The sequence below is a fragment of the Platalea leucorodia genome (genome assembly GCF_965183815.1).
Source record: "Platalea leucorodia genome assembly, chromosome: 1".
NCBI lineage: Eukaryota > Metazoa > Chordata > Aves > Pelecaniformes > Threskiornithidae > Platalea > Platalea leucorodia.
This window is the reverse complement of record NC_138823.1, coordinates 165,893,961-165,915,540: the sequence shown is the minus strand read 5'-3', so window position 1 is coordinate 165,915,540 and position 21,580 is coordinate 165,893,961. Positions and strand designations below refer to the sequence as shown.

The window sequence follows — 21,580 nt, the reverse complement described above, 5'->3', positions numbered from 1 at the left end:
TGTTAAAATGAGGCCTGTGACCTCCCAAAATGGTTGCAACTCTTCCTTTCTTCAAAGCCTTAGGAAGCCCTTGTCCCAAACAAGTACTCTGAGGTTGCAGCTTGGTCTCTTGCTTTTCTGGACCACGCAGTGCCTGGAGGGATGTCCTCAGCTGCGGGACCCAGTGTCCATGTGGTGGGCACAGTGGATCAGCAGATCACAAATCAAGCAACCAGCTGTCTCCAGCACGCAGCCATCAAACGGGAGAGGCTGTGGGACCTTTAGATGTCTCCCCAGTTGATGGTACTTCTAATCCCCACAGCAGCTCAAATTTATCCAGGTCACAGGAGCAAGTATCTTTGTGCATGAGCCTCAAGGATCCCAGGAAGACCAGATATCCCTAAGGACCTGATCTCGTCAAATACTTTGAGCTGTGGGTAATCGTATGGCCCTGCCATGAAGACCTGGAAGCACCCGTGAGGAATGGCTGGTGTCCTTAGGGGATGCCCAAAGACAGGGGACAATGGTGCTTGTCCCTATCTGCACCTGACATGGACCTGAGCACCATGGATCCGGACATGCGATGAAGCTGCACTTCCAGCTGCAGCTCGGTTGGCGCAGGTCTGATTGCAGCACTGCCATCTTACCTCCAACATTAAAATGCTGCCACAGACTAAACCCAAAATCAGAGAAGGTGGAGGGAGAGACCACCCAACGCCATTATCAGGTCTCGAGTCTTGAGCTGCTCAACTCCCCAGACCAGAGGCCCTCACCGTCCAAATATTAACACTATTGCTCACTCCTAAAACACAAGCAGCCTCCCAGCTCACAGCTCTGAGCGTTCAGAAGCTGCTGCAAGTCGGTGGCCACAGCATCTCCCCATTCGTGCTGGTGAATTCGGCTCATCATCCCCTTCATGGGGAGGTCTGGCTGCTTAAAAAGGAAGGGAGAAGAGGACAGCAGCACCTTGTGAAGACACCTGAGGTGCGTGCTCAGGAATGCGTCTCTGCTGCTGCTGCAGATGCCCAAAATGCCACCAGATGTAATCGGTGCTGGTGGTAACACCTCTACATTTGAAGTGCTCTGCAGAGAAGATGCAGCCAGTGAGGGCTCCTTGACAACAGATGTTTGAGTTTCAGGGGCAGACTGAGCAGGTTGCAGTGTGTTTCCAGGCAAAGCAACCTGCCAGCATGCGTTTTCCAACCCGAACGCTGAGTGAATTAAGCACTCGAGGTCAAAACGATGAGGGGGTCATGGAAAATACTCACCCGCCGCCCCAAGAGGGATCCCAATGGCTGAACATGGACATCTCCCCCGGAGTCCTCCCTCAACAGGCAATGGAGACCTACTGGAGGTGATGTCTGGAGCGGGATGGGTGAATTACTCCTCTTTATCTCCATTGACTTGAGGAAGAGCTGAGGGACTCACTCAGCAGGGACATCTGCCCTGTAGCAGCTGAAGGGAGGAAGGCTGGATAGATGACAGCGGAGGAACCAACTTTCCTTTCTAACCTGTTTTCACCGGGTACCAAAAGTCATCACCAAGGCTGCTCAAGCAGGGCATCATCCCACTGCAGTTGCAGCTGAGAGCTTTATCCAGAGGTGTCAGCAATTAGCAACGCTGATGTTATACAAAGCTCTTCTCACCAGCAGGTTACACTGCACATCACTGAGTCACGAAGTGTAGCTATTTCTGAATTAAGGAGAAAAAAGTGAGGCTGAGAGAGCTGCAGCAATTTGCCCAAGATCCCATGGGAGCTGCTGTCATGAGCGGAGAGCTGATCTGCTCCGTTTGCTCTCTGGGCTTCAGTCCCACATCTGAGATGCTCTCAAAAATGCTCTGGCTGCATGGGTCCTTCTGCCACTCAGGTCAGCTCTGAGTGGAGAAACCATAGCAAAATGAAAGCTCCTGCTGCAATTATTCTTATTTTGCTGCCTATCAAGGGAGCCATCTAGAGTTTAGCTTGCTTTTCTCCCTGTTTCCACCTTCCTTTTGCTGCCAGGATGGTAAAACGTAAGGAGCAAGACTAGATCTGTTGGCTTTTCAACAGTCCAGACCCACCTATAGGTGACCCCAGGACGCCAAATCCAAGAAATAATAGCTATTTTTTTCAGTAGATAAGGTAGCAAATTGCTGTTGGGGGGTAATTTCTCAGTTCCTGTGAGTAACTGCAATTCTCACCCTAATGTGAGAGACTCAAAGGTGAGAAATCCCCGACGCAACAACATGGCCTTGCAGAGTAGGAGCTTTAGGGCAGCAGAAAGCAGAGCATTGATAGACCCTGGTGTCCTTCAGCCCTTTGCACATGGGCACCCGTCCCAGCATCACCCCAAAATACCCCAAAATGAGTTCACCATCACTTCCAAGAGGGATTCGGTGGGTGGACATCACTGCCGCCAACTCAGAGGTCTCCACCACCCCATGACACCAGACACCAGCACATTATCATCAAGCAGTATCTTCTCGATAAAGACAACTTGCCCACACTGGGGGAAAAGATTATTTTTGAGGACCCTGGAGTGAATTCAGCCCACGGTATTTTTTCCTGGGGCAGATGCAAAAGGAAAAGCATCACTGGGGCAAGCGCTTTGTGACTCCGGATGATATTTTTATAACCTCAGAGAATCGCCTTTCACAAACACTTGGGTTTTGATTCTTTTTTTTTCAACAGGCAGCGAGAACAGGGTGTAGTTCAGCTGGCAGATTTGTCATCCGAGGTTCCTGGCGGGGAGGAAAACTCTCCAGCTCCAAAGGGGCCATCCAGGAATAGCCAAAGGGCTTTCTGCAGCCCCGGGAGCACCCAGCAAACGAGCTGAGCTGCCCCGAGGGACCCCTTCCCATTTTGTCCTTCTTCCACATTGGCTTTTCACAGAAAAGAGAAAGCAAGCGACATGTCTGCTTTCCCAGCTGCAAAAAAACCGAGGCCTCTTTCTTCCCATAAATGTCATGAGTCACAGGGCAAAGTGTTCGTCTTGCATCACAGCAGCTGTCATCAATGACTCAGAACAACGGGACCGAATTTCTACCGGCTCCTCGGGCACAGCCTCGACTCAGATCTCCGCCGAGATGATAATGAAATCATATATCACAGGTGATATATCATAGATGATAGTAATAAAATAAACCTCCCTCAACTCGCTTTGCACCCTGGCTGGCACCTCCATCATTCCCTGGGGAAGGTAGGAGGTGATGGGATGGTGGGATGAGCATCTCCTCTCCCGAACCACGTGAGCTAAAGGAGGAACTGCTCTGGGTTAAAAATAAAGCAAAAATTAAAAAAAAAAAAAAAAAAAAAAAGGAGAGAAGGGTTATTTTTAACCCAGAGCAGCACCCTGATCTGGTTCACTGTCCAAGCATGGAGACAGGGCTGTAAAACAAGCGGTTGCTCGGCTTGGCTATGGCCAGGAGGGGATTTGGGGATGGGGATAAATGCATTAACGGGGTTTTGCTGTCGCCTTGAGAGCAGCTTCCCTGTGTCAGCCTATACACAGACACACAGCGCGTGGCCTCCCAGCACCGCTCCTGCCCCAGGGCTCACCCAAAATGTCCCCAACCAGCAAGGACAGAGGCAGATATTCCCCAGAAGCCCCAAGTAAATGCAAATTCTCCTTTCCTTTCTCAAAGGCATTGCTGCAGCATTAAACCCCACTTTGCATTTTAGGTTCAACTCGGTATCTCTTAAACCAGGTCCTGAAGGATCCCGTGCCCCAAACAGTTCACAAACCCAAGGCTGCACAAACAGCCTGCGCCGAAGGGACGGGGACATCTGCGATCCCAGTGGTAGTTGTCCATGCCTGGACGTCGAGGTGGGCAGCAATCTGTTCACCACAACAGTTATTCTTTTCCTGAAATCCCCCGTTTGAGACAGGTCGGCTTCTGCAGTGCGGGAAAAAATAATTAATGTGGTTTCTCGGCATGTCTTTGCCATCGCTTTCTTAGACTGTCAGTGCTCCGGCTGCTTTTTGACTGCCTGGGGAGATCTTAATGCAATTTAGGTGCTTTCTTAAGTAAAATAATAATAATATTAACTCATACCTGCTCATGCACGGGGATGGTGCCTCCCTGGAAGAAGCACAGGGCAGATCGCACCTCCAGCCCCGGCTCCCTCCTGGCATTTCTCAGCCCTGTTGCTGCCGTTTCTCTTGCGCGTGACCCAGTTTTTTTAGGAAAAGAAGCTTTTGGGCTCACGTCCATCTGTCCGTCCGCTTTCTCTCGCCTGTGTGTCATGTTTTCAGCTGCTGGGTGATTTCAACCCCATTTGACAGGGAGATGGAGGTCTCCAAGGTATTCACTTCCCATGAGCATCGGGGGGAAATCTAGAAGTAAGCAGTTTTCGTGGCTTCCTGCCGTCTTTCAAAACTCCTCTTCCTGTCTTTAATAAAGGAAGTATTTAGTATTTAGCACTTAGTATTTAGCCTGGGACAGCACAGGACCTCGATTTATCTTAAAGTTACCCCAAAACAGAAAGGAAATAATCCTAAATTTATCACACGCACGCGCTAACAGTTGTTTCTACACCAATCTCTTGAGCTTTCGAACCATGCGGTTTTTTTTTTTCCATGTGGAATTAAAAAATTGCTCCGGGTTCACCTATTCCATCCCACATCTATTATTGAAGTGAAAAAATTAAAAGGGTTTTTCCCTGCGTAGCGAAACCGAAGGCACAGAGGGACCAGAGCAGCACCCGGCACGCTCCGTCCCGTGGGGCGTCTCCATCTGTTCAGCCTTTTCCAGCACCAGCAACAGTGAAAATTTTACCAAATTGTCTCTGTTTTGTCTTAAAGGTGAACTGACGCGGCAGCAGAGCAGCCCAGCAAAGAGGGCCCTCCCTGCAGTCCCGCTTTATTTTGGATACAAGAGCCTGGAGGATTTTGACTATCTGTCTGCACCGTAAATATGTGGATAAGCAGCAGGTGCAGACGCTGTGAAGGCGGGGAGCACGCCAGCACTATCAGACGTGCGTGAACCCCACGGCGGGACGCACGGGCAGTTTGGAAATGTATATATGTAAGGCACCAGCACGCCCCTGAGCGCTGGGCAGTGCTGCACGGCCACCTCCCCGAACAGCCCCACACACGGAGCAACGCCGCAGGCCACACGCAGGCCCCACAAAAGGTGTGCATGCACCACGTCCCACCACGCGTGTACGCGTTCCCAGGCAGCCTGGCACGCTGCAGCGCTGCACGTGCAAAACCGCGTTGCAACCCACGCACGGATCAGGTGCACGGTGCACGGTGCGCTCCAGCCCGCCCGGGGGGGGGGGGGGGATGCGCGGCCCCGCGCCCGCTGCACGGTGCACACCGCCCCCGCGCGCCCCCCGCCCCGCGCCGCATCCGGTCACGAGCCGGCTGGGCGGGGTCTGAGCCTGGGCGTGGCCAAGCGCCGGGACACGCCCCCCCGCGCCTTTCCAGCCCTGCGGCTCCCCTGCCGTAGCCCCGCCCATTCCCCGCTCGGCCCCGCCCCCTGCTGCCCTCCTCGGTTACCCGTGGTGCCCCGCGCGGGGCTGGCACTGACGTGGCCGCCGAGCGCCGCCATCTTGTGTGCTTGGGCGGAGAGCGGCCGAGAGGCGCAGGGGGGAGCCGGCTCCGAGCGGGACCGTCCGAGGACAGCCAGACCCACTGCCCGGGGCAGCAGCCGACGCCGGTGGGTTCACCGACGCCTTCCCCTTTCCTCCCTTCAGCCCCTTTCCCCTCCTGCCCGCCGCCCCGCTCCCTCCCCCCCCCCCCCCGCCCACACCCTGCGGCGGCCCGCGGCCGGGTGTGAGGCGCCGCGGCAATGGCGCTGAGGGGAGAGGGCGGCGGGGCTTGGGGGGAGCGGGCCTTAAACGCTTCTTTCCGTCCTCCCTTCTTCCCCCACCACCGCCCGTCGCTCGGCGGACGCCGGCGGGAGGGGGAGGCCGCAGCCAGGCCGCAGCGCAGGCTCCGGGGAGCGGCGGGCCCGGCTGGGGCGCTGCCCCGTCCGCCCCCCCCCCCCCCCCCCCCGCTTCCTCTCAGGCCTTTGGGGCCGGGAGGGGGGGTGCCGGCCCTTTCGTTTCCCTGCTGGGGAGGCGTGGGCACGGGCGGGAGGGGGGGACCGCTCCGACTGCCCGGCAGCTGCTCAAGGCCCGGCGCCGCTCCCCCTACCGGGGGAACTGGACGGGATGCGGCGGGATGGGCTTCTCCTCCCTTCCCCAAACTCGCTCATTCCGGCCTCCGCTCCGCCCGTGAGCGGGTCTGAGGACAGAGGTATTTCCTCGTTTTCCTCTTCCTCGAAAACCCTTGTCGCAGCGGACCTCGGAGATCTGGTAGCCCGGTAGGGGAAATGAGGCTTGGCTGAAACTCGTAGGAGAGAGGTTATTTTCCTGTAAGCCCTTGGCTGCTGAGTAGGGCTTTCTGCTGGGGCGATGGTAAGAAGTTGAGCTTTAGCCTGGAGCAAATTCTGTTTGCCATCCATGGCCTGGGTTTGATGGTGTAGGAGATCAGTTTTCCTTGGCATAGCAGCTCCCGGTGGGAGGATATTATATTCTGTCTGAAAATACTATATCCTGTCTCTCTGAGTAGTTAACATGATACTTTGTGCTGATAACCTCTGTCTGATTAAGCGATAGGCCAGCTAGGCGAACCTTTTCATGAGGAGTCTGTTTGCCCCAGCAGAGCACGACTAAAACTCTGCTGGGTCATAAAACGGCCTAAATGTTGTGTTTGACATTGACCTTGTTGCTTTGCCGCTAGGCTCTTGCCAAACCAAATTCCACAGGTTGATTAGAGTTGTATCCAGAGGTCTTGTTTTGAAATGGAGCTTTGTCAAAAACTAAAATGCGAACTATTTATATAGTACTTTGAACTTTGTAAGCCTCACCGCTTGCAAAACAACATCCCTTTGCAGGATATTCTATTAACCTTATTTTTCAGGCAAAGAAATTGAGTCAAAGTAAATTGTCCAAGGTCATTTGGCAATATCGTGATTACTATTTTTGCTGCTGATGTGGAGCACTTCTGTTGGAAAAAGGAGCTGTAGCTGAACTAGAGGATTTCTTCTTGGCTTTTGTTCATGGGCTTTATAATCACATTGTTAGTATAAGTACTGACAATCTTACAGATAGAGAAAGGGATTCTCTGAAAGGAAGGTTTACGGGGCTGGTATGATGCCACAGACTTCCTCTGTTAAAAACACGTCTGCAGTGCTGGAGAACCCTGTTGGACTGCTTTCCCTGTTGTGGTAATTACATTGGGTGAAAGGGTGAGGAAACTCGCCTCACTTGAACCTCTTAAACTCAATTGCTTTGCCAAGTTTATTGACGCTTCTACTGTGGTGGAGCATCAGGAGTAAAAATGGCTCGAGCAGATGTCGTCTCCGCTCAGAACAGCCTTTGCTGCTGTGGTGGTCTGTGATATGCATAATAGTTGCTGGATCATGTTAAAAGGCAAACACCTGAACGTAAATCAGTCCCCGATGGTCTGAGGCATTTGCTGACTTTTTAAGATTGCCTGGTTGTGAAATAGAGTCGGAATCTGAAAAGGGACTGGGCAGGAGCGGTGCATTTTTGCTTGGTGCATGTAGTTCCCTGGGTGTGTTAGTCATGCTGACCGAGTGAGGGGGCAGGACTAGTCACAGCTTTTCAAGGCAAACAAAGTGCGTGTGGAAGTAGGGGGCTGGATTCTAGTCCTTATAATTCACCAGACTGTGTTGTGCTCCAGTTACAGTTGTTTGAAAAGCTGCTTTAAGCAGTAGCATTTATACATCTCGCTGAGGCACAGCTGTCAGGTAAGCCATTGATTACATTAGTTGGTGGAAGGAGGAAAAGCTCACAACCCAAGGTTCCAGCTGAATTTGCAGTGGTGAAGTTCAAAAGAACCACCTTTCTTTAAACATAAAAGATAGCTTTAGAAATAAAAGCTGCTGAGATGTGTAAGGATGGACTTTCAAGCAAGAATTTTTATGGATTTCAACAGCCTTCACAAACAAGAAGATTGCCTTACAGTGGATAAGTTAACTTTTCTGAAAAGGAATAGTTCTGATTCTTTTTTTAGAAATCTCTTGAGAGTTTTGCTGCTGGAATGCTATAGAGCTTGTATTAGAGCTAGCACTGTCCTCAGCCATTATTCCCTTTCTTTAACTGATGAGTGAAGAAGTTTATAATCAGCTTCCTACTACAGCAGCTGTTTTTCTGTGTTATTCAGCATTTTTTTCTTTCTGCTTGTGAGTATCCAATTTTATTTCTTGTTTCTAACACAGGCAAACATTGAAGGACTATGGTACTACTTCTGCTGATGTTTCAATTCTAATAAAACTCTCATGTCTAATATAGCTCTTATTCATATGCTGATCTTGTACCTAACAACTAGCTATGTAGGCTCTACTTTGACATTTTCCCCAAACCAAAAGCCAATTTCATTACTGAAGCTCTCATGTGAGTTCTTGCCATTTCTACTATGAGTGTAAATGTTGACTTACTGCGAACGAATAACAGGATAATTTGGCTTAAAATTTAAGATTTTGAACTTGTGAATAGTTCAGCCTCAAAAAAACTGTGCAACGCTTATCTGAAAAGAAATGCTTTGTAATAACCGGTTCTCACAGCAGTATACCTGCCGTTTAACAGGTGAATATGAAGTCACAGTCCAAGCTTGGGTGTCACAGCTACATTGTCGGCACCGCTTTATTTCCTGAGCAGCTACAGGCAGTCTGCAGGGAGGTGATGGATGTGCTTTATCTAAAAGCATGAACAGTGACTCCTGTACTTCTCCACCTGTCAACCTATCCTTTAAATAAAATATTTTTCAGACCATATATGTGTTTTTTCCTATGTGTTGGTTTGCATGCGGTTGAGTTACGCATGGTAGTGTATAACTGCTCAAAATAGTTTGATATTTTGCTGTGAAACAGAAATAGCTTGCTCCCCCTGCTTGAAGGTGAGAATAAGGGAATAACTCTGATTTGGGTTTTGAGTATCAAGTCAAACGACCTGCCCTCTTTGCTTGATACTGACTCTTTTATTCTCACCAGTATTTTAGAAGTGAGTTCTTCTTGCATCTGAGAAATAGGGATGACCCCAAAGGAAATTTTCCCCCTTTTGCCCTTGTTTTGATCTTGTAAGTGGAAATATTTTGTTTTCCTGCTGCTCTGAGCCCACTGCTCTCAAGAGAATGCTACAGCATGTGGAACATGCGTTATCTGGGTAATGTGTATAGACAACAAGATGTTCAACCTACTTAGGTTGAACGAAGGTGCTACAGAAGCAGCAGCTGTGCGTTGGATTTTCTTTCACCTAGTTTCTTGCTTGCGGTTGACTCGTCCTCCATCTGCCTTGAACACGCAGTGTGCGTCTGGGCGCTTTTTAGTTGGCCACTGCAAGCCTTTGGTGGCCAAATCCAACTGTGCCTCTTTGGATGCAAGTACAGTTATGTGTCTTTAACTTTTATTTCACATGACGCTTCAATGCCAGTACCTTTCCTCTGGCCTCTCCTAAAAGACAAATAATAAGGTTATGCTCGTTTAGGACAGCTTTTCAATCTCATGCTTGGTAGAAGCACCTCCAGTGTGAAGTGGGGAAAATTGTTGCAGTGGTAGGTGTTGATCTCCACAGTTAACGCTCCCCTGGTTTTAATGGGTACAACTATAGCGGAGTTGGGACTTACTACTAAGGAGGAGCTCTGAGAAGAGGTCCTTGAGGTGGCCTTTATTACAATGGTATTTCAAGTCCCTTGGTAAAGAAAGAACCTGGCCTACTCGTAGTCTATGCCTAGTGATGTTAGTATGGTCTAAAGTCTTGGGTAACGCAAATCAAAATTATTTTAGGCTAAATTCCAGTGTTAAGGCCCCAAAGTTTAAAAGGCTCGAGTTGATAAGTAGTCATCTTTCACTCAGGTTATCGGATGTGGAAGGCCAGTAAACAACTTCTAAAAATAGTTGAATATAACCGTACTGGAATAGTCATGTATTGGGCCACCCTGGCTATATATAAAGAAGTGTTTTGATAAAGAGCATTTTTCAAATTTTGCTGTAACAGAACACTTTAATCTGTGAAGAAATTACCTCAAGTTCAAAAGAATGCAGCTGTACTTAACTGACTGTGCCTGCTGAGCGGTGACGTGAAATACTGTGGCCCTAGATTAATCCTAAATTTTAGCAGTGTTCTATTCTTGTTGGATCACTTCTCACATTCTCTTTTAAATCACACTTCTTATTGTAAAGAACAAGCTGCCAAGTTAGATTTGCACTTTAAATTATTTGCCAGTTGTTCTTGCATGTAACACCAGTAACAGCTGTTGAACTTGCCTTTTTCTTAAAAAAAAAAAATCTTTCTCACCTCTTATTTATACATGGGTTTGGTGATCTTTTGTATGAATATTTTGCTTCTCTTGACATTTTAATGTAAAACTTTCTAGAATGCTGTAAGGTAGAAACATGATACAAGCTGACTAGTGATAACTGACGGGATTTCAAATCGGTATTTCTGTTAAATAACAAATTGATCAATTTTTGTTCTCCTATGACTGATACAACTAGTTGTGTTAATACCAGGTTAGGAATTACAGGTTTGGGGTTTTTCTAATTGTATTAGAGGTGGAGTTCATACTTAGACCAATGTCAAGTAGACTTTCCTTTAAATGGAGACGTGCTTTTGGTAGTAAATCAGTTGTCTTCGTAAGCGCCCCAGGTTTACTTGCCATAGGTGTCTAAGCAAATAGAACAAAGTACAGAAGGCTGCTAGGAAAAAGCTTTTTGGTAAACCTGCGACTGTTAGGGTTTTAGCTTGTGCTTCAGCATTAGTATTTTGACTGATTGTAGCTGTGTAATGCAGTATGTCACTGGTAGCGGCACCATGTTTGTCTCTCCTTGAAACGGGCATTTAAAACAAGATGCGAATGTCCTAGGGAGATGTAGTAGTTTCCAGAGGCAACAAATGCCCTCTGTACCTCTCTGTCTCAGTGTGCTGTGTGGAGAAAGGACAGAGAATTAGGATTTTTTTTTTGACTGATCTTCATTGCCGCTGGTATTTTTTGGCTTTGGAGACCAGATTGCCAAAACGGTTGTGCCCAGCAAGTTTGGTTATGCCACTTGAAAAGTTTTGAGCATTATTTTTTCACTGTGGGAGCCTTATGTGGTAAGTGCTGGTACATAGGAGTGAAATAAATGTTTCTACACTGCAAGCATAATTTGACTAAATGTTGCATATGGCATCCTGTAGCTTAGCCTCTGATTTTGTCTGCTATGGTATGTTTAAAGAAATTGTGTAAACCTGAATGAAACCGTGGCATTTGGCACAACTCCTGTCTCAGTGTGGTTTAATCTCTGTGTGGTCAAAAAGAACTTTTCCAGAGGTGCAAAATTAAGGTTATGCAGAGATTTCAAGGTGTAGCTCTACTTTCTTTGTTAACTAACAGCTCATCCAAGAAGTTTGGAGGTCAAGAAGCGTATTTGACTTCTCAAGATAAGCAGCCTGAATGAAATGACATTAAAATGCATTAACGTACGGTTAAATCTGAAATGCTGCAGAAGATTAAGTGCTGAATGATCTTTGGCCTTGAGATATTCCTCAGAGCTTTTATTCTAACCACCTACAATTAATAAAAGCAAATTCTAGTTCTTACCCATGGGCCGTATTGCTTTAACAGGCACCAGGCTGCCTGCTATTGCAGACACTCATTCATTTTTAGCTCATTACACTGAGCCTTTCTGCAAAAGGCTGCCTGTTCGCCTAATTGCTTATCTAAATGTATCACTTACTAGAAAACAGGCTGCTGAAAATACCGCCTTTCCTGAAACAAAACTGCAGTCTTACCCAGTGAATGTCTTTCTCACTGTTTACCAATGGCACATTATATCTTACCTGAACCTGCCTGACAGGTTTTTACTGCTGTGAGGATCTTGAGGTGGAGTAGGCTAGGTATAGGTGTGCTTCAGGGCCCCGATGGGCGGGGAGAAGCAAGAGTCCTGCAGACGGTTCAGTTTTGGGGGGTGATTGGGTTTGTCGAGGGGTGGTGAGCTTCCATTTCTAGAAGCTGAAGTCGCGCTGAGGGAACGCGCACGCTACTCTCTGCGAAAATAGTCTGTGGTGTTTATTCAATTTGTTCCCTTTCGTACACAAATCTTCCTGCTTAGCCTGATAGATACCTCTTTTGAAGATGTGCTGAAGGACTACAAGCAGCTTGCAAGCCGTAGTCTTTTATGTTTTCAGGCATTTTATTGAACTGGTGCTTCTAAAATGATCAGTGTAGCAATTACAACATTTGGGTTGAGGAAAAGAGAAAGTTAAGCTTCAGTGTAGAATATAGGCAGTATATTGGCAAGTCTTGATATAGATTGCAAATGTTGAAGATGACTGAAAAGTGTCGGGATTGCTTGGTTAACCTAAAAGGGTCTTAAATTTCCTCGTGTTTTCAGACTGCGTATGTTAGTTCTCACGGTCCAACTAACGGACTGAAATGAGAATTAAAGTAAGCAGATTCAGCTCTGAAGTACAGTGGAAGTAATCGCGTGATCCCTCAGCTGAGTTGTATTAATGGGAAGCAGCTCTGAACTGTCGGGGCAGTTTCTGCTGTGGTAGCGTCTACGCTCTTTGACGGCGCGAATGGTCTGAAAAGCAGAGACCTGATGGCTGGTCACTGTTGTGATGATGATTTGGTTGAGGATTTTAATTATACTGACGAAGGAACTCGAAGTGCTTTTGCTTAGATAGTAGAAAGTAATGAAATACTGGCAGGGACAGCGTAGGGAGAGGAGTGTAATGCACAAAACCGTGGGAGTGTGATTTCCTTTTCTGTGGCAGTCGATGAACATGATGCTAGCTGCTGGTCGGAGGATGGTCCTGCTGATGGTGAAGACACAGACCCTCTGCTTTGCCCCAGCAGCATCCAGCAAGTCACTGGTGGGACCCACAGCGGTGTGTGTGGGGCTTCTGCAGATGGGTTTCTCCTAGTATTTTTGTTTTAGATACCAATGGTTCTGCTACTTTCTAGTTAACATCTAAACACGGTTGTCTTGCAGGGGTGGGCTGTAAACTACACTGCCTATAAAAATAAACCAGGCTTTCTGCAATGTCACCTACCCTGAAGTACCAAATAAGTTACCGAAGTGGTTTGGATAGTAGGAATGTGGAAGAGAACAAGAGGGAAATGGGAAACCAAGTGCTTAAGTGTGTCTGAACTTCTTCACAAAAAGTAAAAATAGGGAGGATAGGTGGTATAAAGCAGCTGCAGTGGTGGAGGGCAGACTTGACCTGGAAATAGCTGCCAGGAAAACAAGGATCTAACGGGATTCACTGCTGTTAGTGCCAAGTGTAAGCAACTTGTTCAGCAGACTGCCACTTCTCCAGGGTGTGGAAAGATGTCCTGGATGTAAATGCTAAGATTTTGCTGTGTTGCCTGATTACTGCTACTGATCCAAGCATTTAATAACCTATTATGCTTTTAAACATGCAGAAACCAAAGAAATGCATTCTTTTGCAGGGCTTGTAAGGTTCTCTTGCTACAAAAGTTGTTATACTCATTCGGGAGAGTTGCAAGAGCTCTGGTAAAAGGTTACAGTTCAGCCCTGACTATTGCTTTTCAGATGAAGTAGAAGATAGAGGTAGCGTGAGCAGGGGGACAAAGGAAGGCTTTACAGCCCAGTAAGAGCTGCTGTTGTGGGCTGGGGAGTGAGATTTCCTGCTGTGTGAGTGACTTGGGTAAATAGGGACTAGCAAAACTGTTTTCTCTACTTCCTAATTAACTTTCCTGTTTATACAGCTTTCATATATTCAAGTGGGAGTTGAATATTCATGGTCGTGCTGCAGAAATGTGAAGGAAATGGTGGGATAATAGAACTTCTAAATTTTCCATTTGGTTTTAATTCCCAGGCTTCCCTGTCTGGCTTATAGATGAGCTTAGTTTTAAAGTTTTGATCCCGTTGAGCTTCAATCATATAAAACAAATGAATCTTTGACTCGGGTTACTTCAGCAAGTTGAAGTGGTGACTGATGTCATTCAGGAACTCTGGAGCGGACTCTGAACTTCACTGCAGAGCTGCTTCTGCTAAGACATGTGACTTAGTTAATGTTACAGCGCTTAACTTTTGGGTTAAAAATGGTATCCAGCAAAGCTTCCTGAGAAGGGCAGAACTGCTCAGACCTTCCTCAGCGCGGAGTGAGGAAGCCAGACTTCACACATCCCTAGCGTAGAGCTAAACCGAGCGGGACAAGATTTTTGTTCTGTGGTGCGCTTTTCGGTTCAAAGCTTGTTTTAATTGTCTTAAATAGATAGTCTGTGAAGTCTTATTTCCAGTGAGAATTTTGCTTCAAGCACACAGCTTCATCATGAAGTACAGAATATCTTCAAGAGATGATTCAGACTTCATATTGAGCTTTAAATTGCGTGACTCGGTTTACAGGAAACCCAGCCTTTAAACATTACACGGCTTGGCTGTTTGTGCGCTCTATCTTCAGCTTTTATTTTCAGTTGGGCTCAGTCTTTTCGAAGTGACATCTGCGAGCTTCTAGACAAAGCAGCAGTAGAGGTGTGAATCGTCACGATCGCCATGTGACATCCTCATCTACACCCCACTGCAGAGCTTTTGGGCTGCTTTTTTCATGTCTTATGCGAGCAAAATAATAGTCCTCTTGGTGATTTCAAACTCGCTGTAAACTGTGTAGTAGTAAGTTTGGAAAGGGGGGGAAATCTGTGGGAAAAAGGGGAAGAAGTGGACAAGTTGTGGTGGGATGGGTCCCGTGGGGAGAGGCAGGGTCTCCAGGTCCCCAAGAGGAAGCTCCTGGTGACGGTCATCGCTTCCGAGCGTCCAAGCAGAAGTGTTCGCGGTGAGGGAAGAAGCGTTCATTTCTAAGCCTGCCCCTTTTAATGCGGCGATTACTTTTCAATGGTGAAGTTTTAGTAAATGTGGATTTGCTTCCTAGAGAAGGTCTCCAGTGTTAATGAAGGTAAAATACTGCTTTGTGTTTACGTTGTATTCACAGGCCGTTTCCGTAGGGTTTGAGAGGAAGGAAACTGTTTTGAGTAGGAGAGAATCCAAGCTGTATTCTGAGTTTCCTTTGTAAAAGAAGGACCAGCTATTGGTGCGCTAAGCAGTGAAGAGATGAGCACACATTTAAAACTTTTTTTAACTGCAGGTCCATTAGAAAAACTGTGGTTTATGGTGACAGATTAGGCTGCGGATAAATTATCCCGTAACAACGGGGGACAAAGTACCTGAAGTGGTCAGTTGGGTTGAAAGCAAACAGTGAATTTTGCAAAAAAAAAAAAAAAAAAGTTTGAGAACAGCATTTAATACTAAAATCTCTGAAAGAATATTTGAAAAATTGAAAGCACTGGAGCAATGTCTTTTTATAAGGAGTAAGTTGTGGCGTATCTGTTCACCTTTGTATTGCTTCAGTATGGGGAAAAATAACGTACGGTGGTGGCTGGGGGTATCTAAAGAATTCGTATTATCTGGTGGATTTCTTTGGTGGTTGCTTATGCCCTGGTCAGAACACAGCTGTTGATAACTCACGGGTGATACTGTGATCTTTTTCCTCCAGACTTCACTGGCCAGTGAGAACATCTCTCAAGCATGGGAAATATTTTTGCTAACCTCTTCAAAGGCCTTTTTGGCAAAAAAGAAATGCGTATTCTAATGGTTGGTCTGGATGCTGCAGGAAAGACTACTATTTTGTACAAACTTAAACTTGGTGAAATAGTAACTACTATTCCTACTATAGGTAAGATTTTTACATTTATATAACTGCTTGCTTTGAGATTTGGGTCTTGTTATTTGCAGCAGTATCTTATCTCAGCTGCCACTCTGTTGATTTAAGTGACTTAGTGCTGTGCCCTGACCCGACTGGCAGAACAAACACTTGCTAAAACCATGGTATGAAGATGGCACAGCCAAATTTTTCCGGCATGGGAGGAGATTACATGACTTTTTTCACTCCGTTCCCTCTCTTCAGTCATTTGTGGAACAACCCTTCATGGGCCGCAGAAGGGCAGTCTGCCCTCCTAAGCTGTTGTGGCATCGAGTACATTAGACTGAGAAGCAGAGGGTGACACCTTTTTCGGGAGGGTGACTGCCAGAACTGTGTGATCAGAGATGTGCCTTATTTGCAGTCCTTAAAGCCCAGGGTTTTTTGATGCAACATTGTTTGCTCTGCATTTTGCGGCTGCTCAGGTAGCAATTAGAGCTGTTGTTCATTAGTTTGATTGCAGTGGGGGTGGTGGTGGGAGCAGGAGTTCCAGAGAACCCATGTTTGTCTGCTTTGAAGGTTTCAGTGTAGGATTCTGCTTATTTAAAGTAGGTTTAAATTTTAAGATAACTTTTTTAGTGATGACATTCTGAATGTGACTTGGTGAATACAATAAGTCCAAAGCCAACTATGTTTAACTGAGATTTTTGCCACAACTTCTATTTCAGGTTTCAATGTGGAAACAGTAGAATACAAGAACATTAGCTTCACAGTCTGGGATGTAGGCGGTCAGGATAAGATCAGACCACTCTGGCGCCATTATTTCCAGAACACACAAGGTGAGTCTGAACACTTACATCGCAGGTTTCCAGAACCTAAAAAGGTTTTTTTTAATGTCCTTGCTAAGGTAATTTTGTGAGTTTCTTGGAGGGATGGGGGGGTGGTGGTGGATATTTATTATTACAAAAGGGTGTGTTTGTGTGCTGCTCTGGCTCTTCTGTTACGCTAGTGCAGGTTCAAAGAGGGACGGGAAGAAATCTAGAAACCAGTCTTCCTTGTCCATCGGACTCGGAGCGAGTTCAGAATTTTGCTTTTCTTCTGTAAGCGTCGCAGCTCTCTGCCTTCACTTCAAAGCAGAGTTTTTACTACAAGCTATAACAGCCCCATGAACTGAGAGTTTGTCACTCCTTCCACTGCTGTGCCTTTATAATGTGCATGCATTTGAGTCCTGTCACAGGATTTCAAGAGTTGGTACTCACTGGAAAATACCGAGTGGTTATGTAGATGAAGTGCACAATTCCAAAAACGCAAATGCAAACTAACACTCGCTCTCAGCAAGAACAGACTTTCTCTCAGACATGAGATTACAGTAGTAAGACAACTGTATTTTTCTGATATATACTGAATTGCTTTGCATTATTTTCTCTTCAAAGCTTAGTTCTGACCTCCAGAAGTATTTATCATTTGTAAATAACTTCTGGTGTATGCTTATTCTAATTGTTTGCTTATTTCTAGGTCTGATTTTTGTGGTTGACAGTAATGACAGAGAACGAGTGAACGAGGCCAGAGAAGAGCTTATGAGAATGTTGGCAGAAGATGAGCTTAGAGATGCTGTTTTATTAGTGTTTGCTAACAAACAGGTATGCCCAAGAAAGGCGTCTTTCTGTAAGAACTCTTGAAAATGTACGGCGGACTTGTGAGTGCTAGATCTTGAACTTGACATTCATGTTTTCAGTGTAGTAATCAATAAGCTCTCAGTAAATGCCCATTCAGTTTTGTTGAAGACAGCAAACCCATAGCTCAAATTACCCTGTTCTCATCTGAAAGGAGCCTCCTTCTAAACAGTCCTGGCGAATAGAAATGCTTGTGCTCTCGGTTTTAGGGAAGAATTCTGCCAGTTTGATTCTTAAGGTTGGCTTGGCTCAAGTACAGCACGTGCCCAGGCTTCTTCCAAACAGAGAGGAAGGCCAGAACCTCCCTGAATTCCTCAGTTAGGGTGTTGGTGGAAGCACTGGGCTGACTTGTAAAGTACTTGTGTTGACCTGTGAGCTGTACTCTTCCAGGCCACAAAATGAGCTGAGAGTTCTGCCTTTTATTGCTTGTGAAGGCCTTGGTAGCTTAAACACGAATGTTGAGGGTATTAAATATGACTGGGAAACCTACAGAAGGAATAGCATCCTGGTTCATCGATTGCACAGGCTCAGTTGTGAGGGGTAAAGAAGCCATAAGTCTTGTCTAGGAGCAGGAAAAGTGAACTATAAACAGAAGCAGTACTACGCCGAGTACTACTTTATGATAAAAGCTAATCTTAAATCATAACTGCAGTCGCAGAAAACCTCTCCAGAGTGGAGAGTGAATGAAACGGACCTTGAATTGTAAGCAGTTTGGGGTCAACATTGAGGGGCTTGATGACTTGGTCCAAACATCAGCTGTCTGGCTTCTGTTTTCTGAAGAGAAATATTCCATAACATGTGCTTTTGATCGTGGTGTTAAACCTTTGAGACTTGTGTCAGTATAGGGGACGTAGCTTGAATATAGAAGTAATCCACTGAGTTTTTCAGAAAGAGAAGCTCTAAGAGCTCTTAACTTTCTTTTAATGGCTTTAAAGCTGATGATCAGAAACGGTTGAGGGAGGCGGGCATTTCTTCTCGGCGAGCGGGCGAGAAAATGACTCTTCTTCCTTCCCTCAGGACCTGCCGAACGCGATGAATGCAGCAGAAATCACAGACAAACTCGGACTGCATTCTCTTCGTCACAGGAACTGGTATATCCAGGCAACCTGTGCCACTAGTGGAGACGGTCTCTATGAAGGACTGGACTGGTTGTCCAATCAGCTCCGAAACCAGAAATGAAACCGTAAACCTTCCTCTTCCCTCTTTTTCCACCCCTCCCTCTTATTTCCTCCTATTCGCCCTTCGCTTTACTCTAATGTGGCAAACTGTGCTACTTTGTGGTATTGAGTGCCGGAAGCTGTTTTCATTTCTTTTGTCACAGTATATATTGCATCATGCTGTAAATGTGGCAAATACAAGCCTGAAAACAGTTAGATTTCTTATTTAATGTAAATAGTTTTTGTTTTCCAATGAGGCAGTTTCTGGTACTCCTATGCAATATTACTCAGCTTTTTTATTGTAAAGAATCAACTCACTGTTTAGTACGTGGAAGGGATTTCAGTGGGTTAACATAAGGGTTGCCAGTGGTCCTTGTGCAGTAGAGCTGAATACTATCTCGGCTGGGTTGTGAGATCTGTGAGATCCATTTTGGTGGTTGGTTTTTAACCTGAATTCTGTATTTTTTTAAATAGTCAAGGAAAAGTAAAAACACTTCAGCATACAAACCTTTGACATAGCTTCTGCTGTTCTAGCTCTAATGTGGTGGCTTTCGGTTCATTTGAAACGGTGAAGCAAAGATCGACACCCAATTAGCTTCATCCGGTTAAAGAAAGATCATAACTAATAGATCTCTGGCTCTTTCTGTAGCTCATAGTATGTACTCATATTTGTTCATATTCGTTAAAAGATTTGTCGGACCTGGTTTAGATGAGCTTGCAGACTCATGCTAAACTTCTGACTCTTGGTTCAGGTGAGATTTATTGCTTCCATTGAACTTGAATAATTTCCAGAAGTCACATTTTTAAGCCTGTCGTACTTGTCAAAAGTGTTTTGTACTTTTCTTGTGTGTAAACCACTCCAGAAGGCAAACCTTTCCACAGAAAGCACAGCCTGTACTAGTCCTAAGCTCTATAGGCAGAAAGTACTGTACTTAACATAAGAATTGCCATGAAAAACACCAGACATCTATGTATAGTACCTAGGGAAAAAAAAAAAAAGCATGAGAGTTTGGAGAGTCATTCCACTCTAGAAGTATTCAATCCCATTTTGGAACAATCCCATATCTGTATATGTGTGAAAACCCTTGGCATCCCTCATACTGCAAGGTTCAGATTTGCCATCAGAAAAAAAAAATGACCTCTTTACTTTTTCTTTTGTATTTTGATAAACACTGAAGAAGCTGGAGCTGTTAAACTTTAACTCGAGGAACTATCAGAACTGGTTTATTTAGTGTTGTGGAAACCTTTATTGCTTTCAATACACAATTAGTAATCAACTGTTTTGTATACTTGTTTTCAGTTTTCATTTCGACAAACAAGCACTGTAATTAAAGCTATTAGAATAAAATCTCTTAACTATTTCATGTTTTTTATGCCTTGCTGTTCATTTGATCATCTTGGCAGAATCATAATGAAATACTTGTTGAATAAAAAGTTTCATGAAACTTGCACTGGTATCACGTTGTTTTGTATCATCTTTGTACGGTACCGTGTGCTAGATGAATGCAAATCCAGCCAGCATTTTGCCACATCGCAATTTGCATGAAAATTTCAGCTCATCTCCCGTCTTTTCCCAATAACGTGTCATTCCCGGTTGGACTCTTGAGGGTGAAGAGGCGGGCGGCAGTGCTGTGGTCCTGCTGGCTGGTGACTTGGCTTCTGCGGGAGTCCCTTCGTCGCCTCAAGGGCAATGTTGAGCTTCTTGAGTAGCCCCATCGCTTCCTGCAACATTGTTCTTCCTGCTGATCCCACTTAATAAGAGGATCGGTGAATTAGCAGGTTTTTGGGGGGAAAAAGTATGAAGTCTGCCTTCCTAAACGCTTTGTTTTGCATTTTTCCATTCTGCAGTCCCCTCCGGACCTGGGACGGAGCTCCTCCCAGCTGATCAGCCCGCCTTCCCCCGTCAGCTACAGCTTCTCATCGCTTGCTGTCGCGCTCGGGCTGCTGGCCAGCTGCTGGCTGTTTTCCTGGCCGGAGTTGCAGCAGATTCCCCCTTACACAGGCTGGAAAACTGTAAGATGAAAGCTCTGTTACGCAGGTTAGAGAGCAACCTCACCGGTGGGGAAAGCTGGGGTTTCTTCTAGGGCTGTCGTCTCCTGGGCAGAGGTTTGTCGGGTGAAATCGCTGTCTTCTCTGCCCTGCCTTCGGCCGGGGGAGCCGCAGGAGGTCAGGTTTATTCAGGTTTCCCAGCTGCCCGAGCCCTGCGTCTGCTCCTCGCGCTTGTCTCGGTAGCAAAGGGTAAATAGTATTAGGCAAACAATGACAAGGGATTACAAAACTCCTGTAAGTCAGGTTATTCTTTTGAAGCTGTTCATCTCGCCTTGAATTTCAAGCTCTGAATCAGGATCTTTGCATGCCTAATAGGGCAGGACATCTATTTATTCCTCTTCTGGGAGGGAATTGAACTTGAAGGGCCAGCTCTTCTGCTGGTGTCACTTGGCGCTGCTGAAATAAGCACAGCCCCCCGCTCCTCTCTGGTCCCCCGTCCCTAAAAAGGGGGGGTGACCTGCTGCGACAGCACCCCGACCCCGTCGCCAGCCGAGAGGCTCCTCTGAAGCGATGGTTTTCAGCCGGGGCGTGTCGGTGTACGGTGTCCAGACAGATCCTGCTCCTCTACACGAGGAATTTGCTGCTGGTCAGGGCTGGAAGGAGGAAGAGAGGGGGAATGTGCTGATGTTATCGGAGCTGTGGGAGTCTGCTCAGGCCAGCACAGGCTCGGCTCTGTTCTGGGCTCGGCCGGGCCCCTGGGGATTTTCGCCCTGTGTCCCAGCCAGGCGGGAGGCAGCTCCCGCCCCGGGGAACGGGCGAGCACCAAGCGCTGGCTCCCTTCCGCGGGGCTGGACGCTGCAGCTGGTGCAGTTCCTCCCCAGTCCGCCCAGGAACTGGTGCCCCAGCTCGGCCGGGAGGGAGATGGGGTGGGGCTGGGGCTCCTTCACCCCCACTCCCCTCATTTTTATCTTGTCCCTATTTCTCAAGCTGTTTTGCTCAGATCTCAGTTTTGAGTGCAAAATAGGCACAGGCGGTGCAAGGGGTAAGAACTGCTGCCTCATTCCCCCCGCGTGGGGTCCAAAGCGGGGACTGGAGGAGGGGATGCAGCCCTGGGTACCACGAGCCACTGTGGGGGCTTCTCTCTGACC

At 46.6% G+C, this 21,580-nt stretch overlaps 1 protein-coding gene across 1 annotated transcript; it reads left to right on the top strand.

The window, feature by feature from the left end:
- The first annotated feature begins 5,494 nt into the window (after positions 1–5,494).
- Positions 5,495–19,537, top strand: ARF1 (ARF GTPase 1). Its single transcript, XM_082322905.1, has 5 exons — positions 5,495–5,622; positions 15,470–15,649; positions 16,342–16,452; positions 17,129–17,253; positions 18,304–19,537. The coding sequence occupies exons 2-5, from the start codon at positions 15,502–15,504 to the stop codon at positions 18,463–18,465; spliced, it is 546 nt and encodes a 181-aa protein (XP_082179031.1). The 5' UTR covers positions 5,495–5,622; positions 15,470–15,501; the 3' UTR covers positions 18,466–19,537.
- The last annotated feature ends 2,043 nt before the right edge of the window (positions 19,538–21,580 follow it).

Excerpts from the sequence above, each read along its gene's own strand:
- ARF1 (XM_082322905.1), top strand. The coding sequence starts at position 15,502 with ATGGGAAATATTTTTGCTAACCTCTTCAAAGGCCTTTTTGGCAAAAAA. Across the intron at positions 16,453-17,128 it reads TTATTTCCAGAACACACAAG|GTCTGATTTTTGTGGTTGAC; the intron begins GTGAGTCTGAAC and ends GCTTATTTCTAG. Across the intron at positions 17,254-18,303 it reads TAGTGTTTGCTAACAAACAG|GACCTGCCGAACGCGATGAA; the intron begins GTATGCCCAAGA and ends TCCTTCCCTCAG.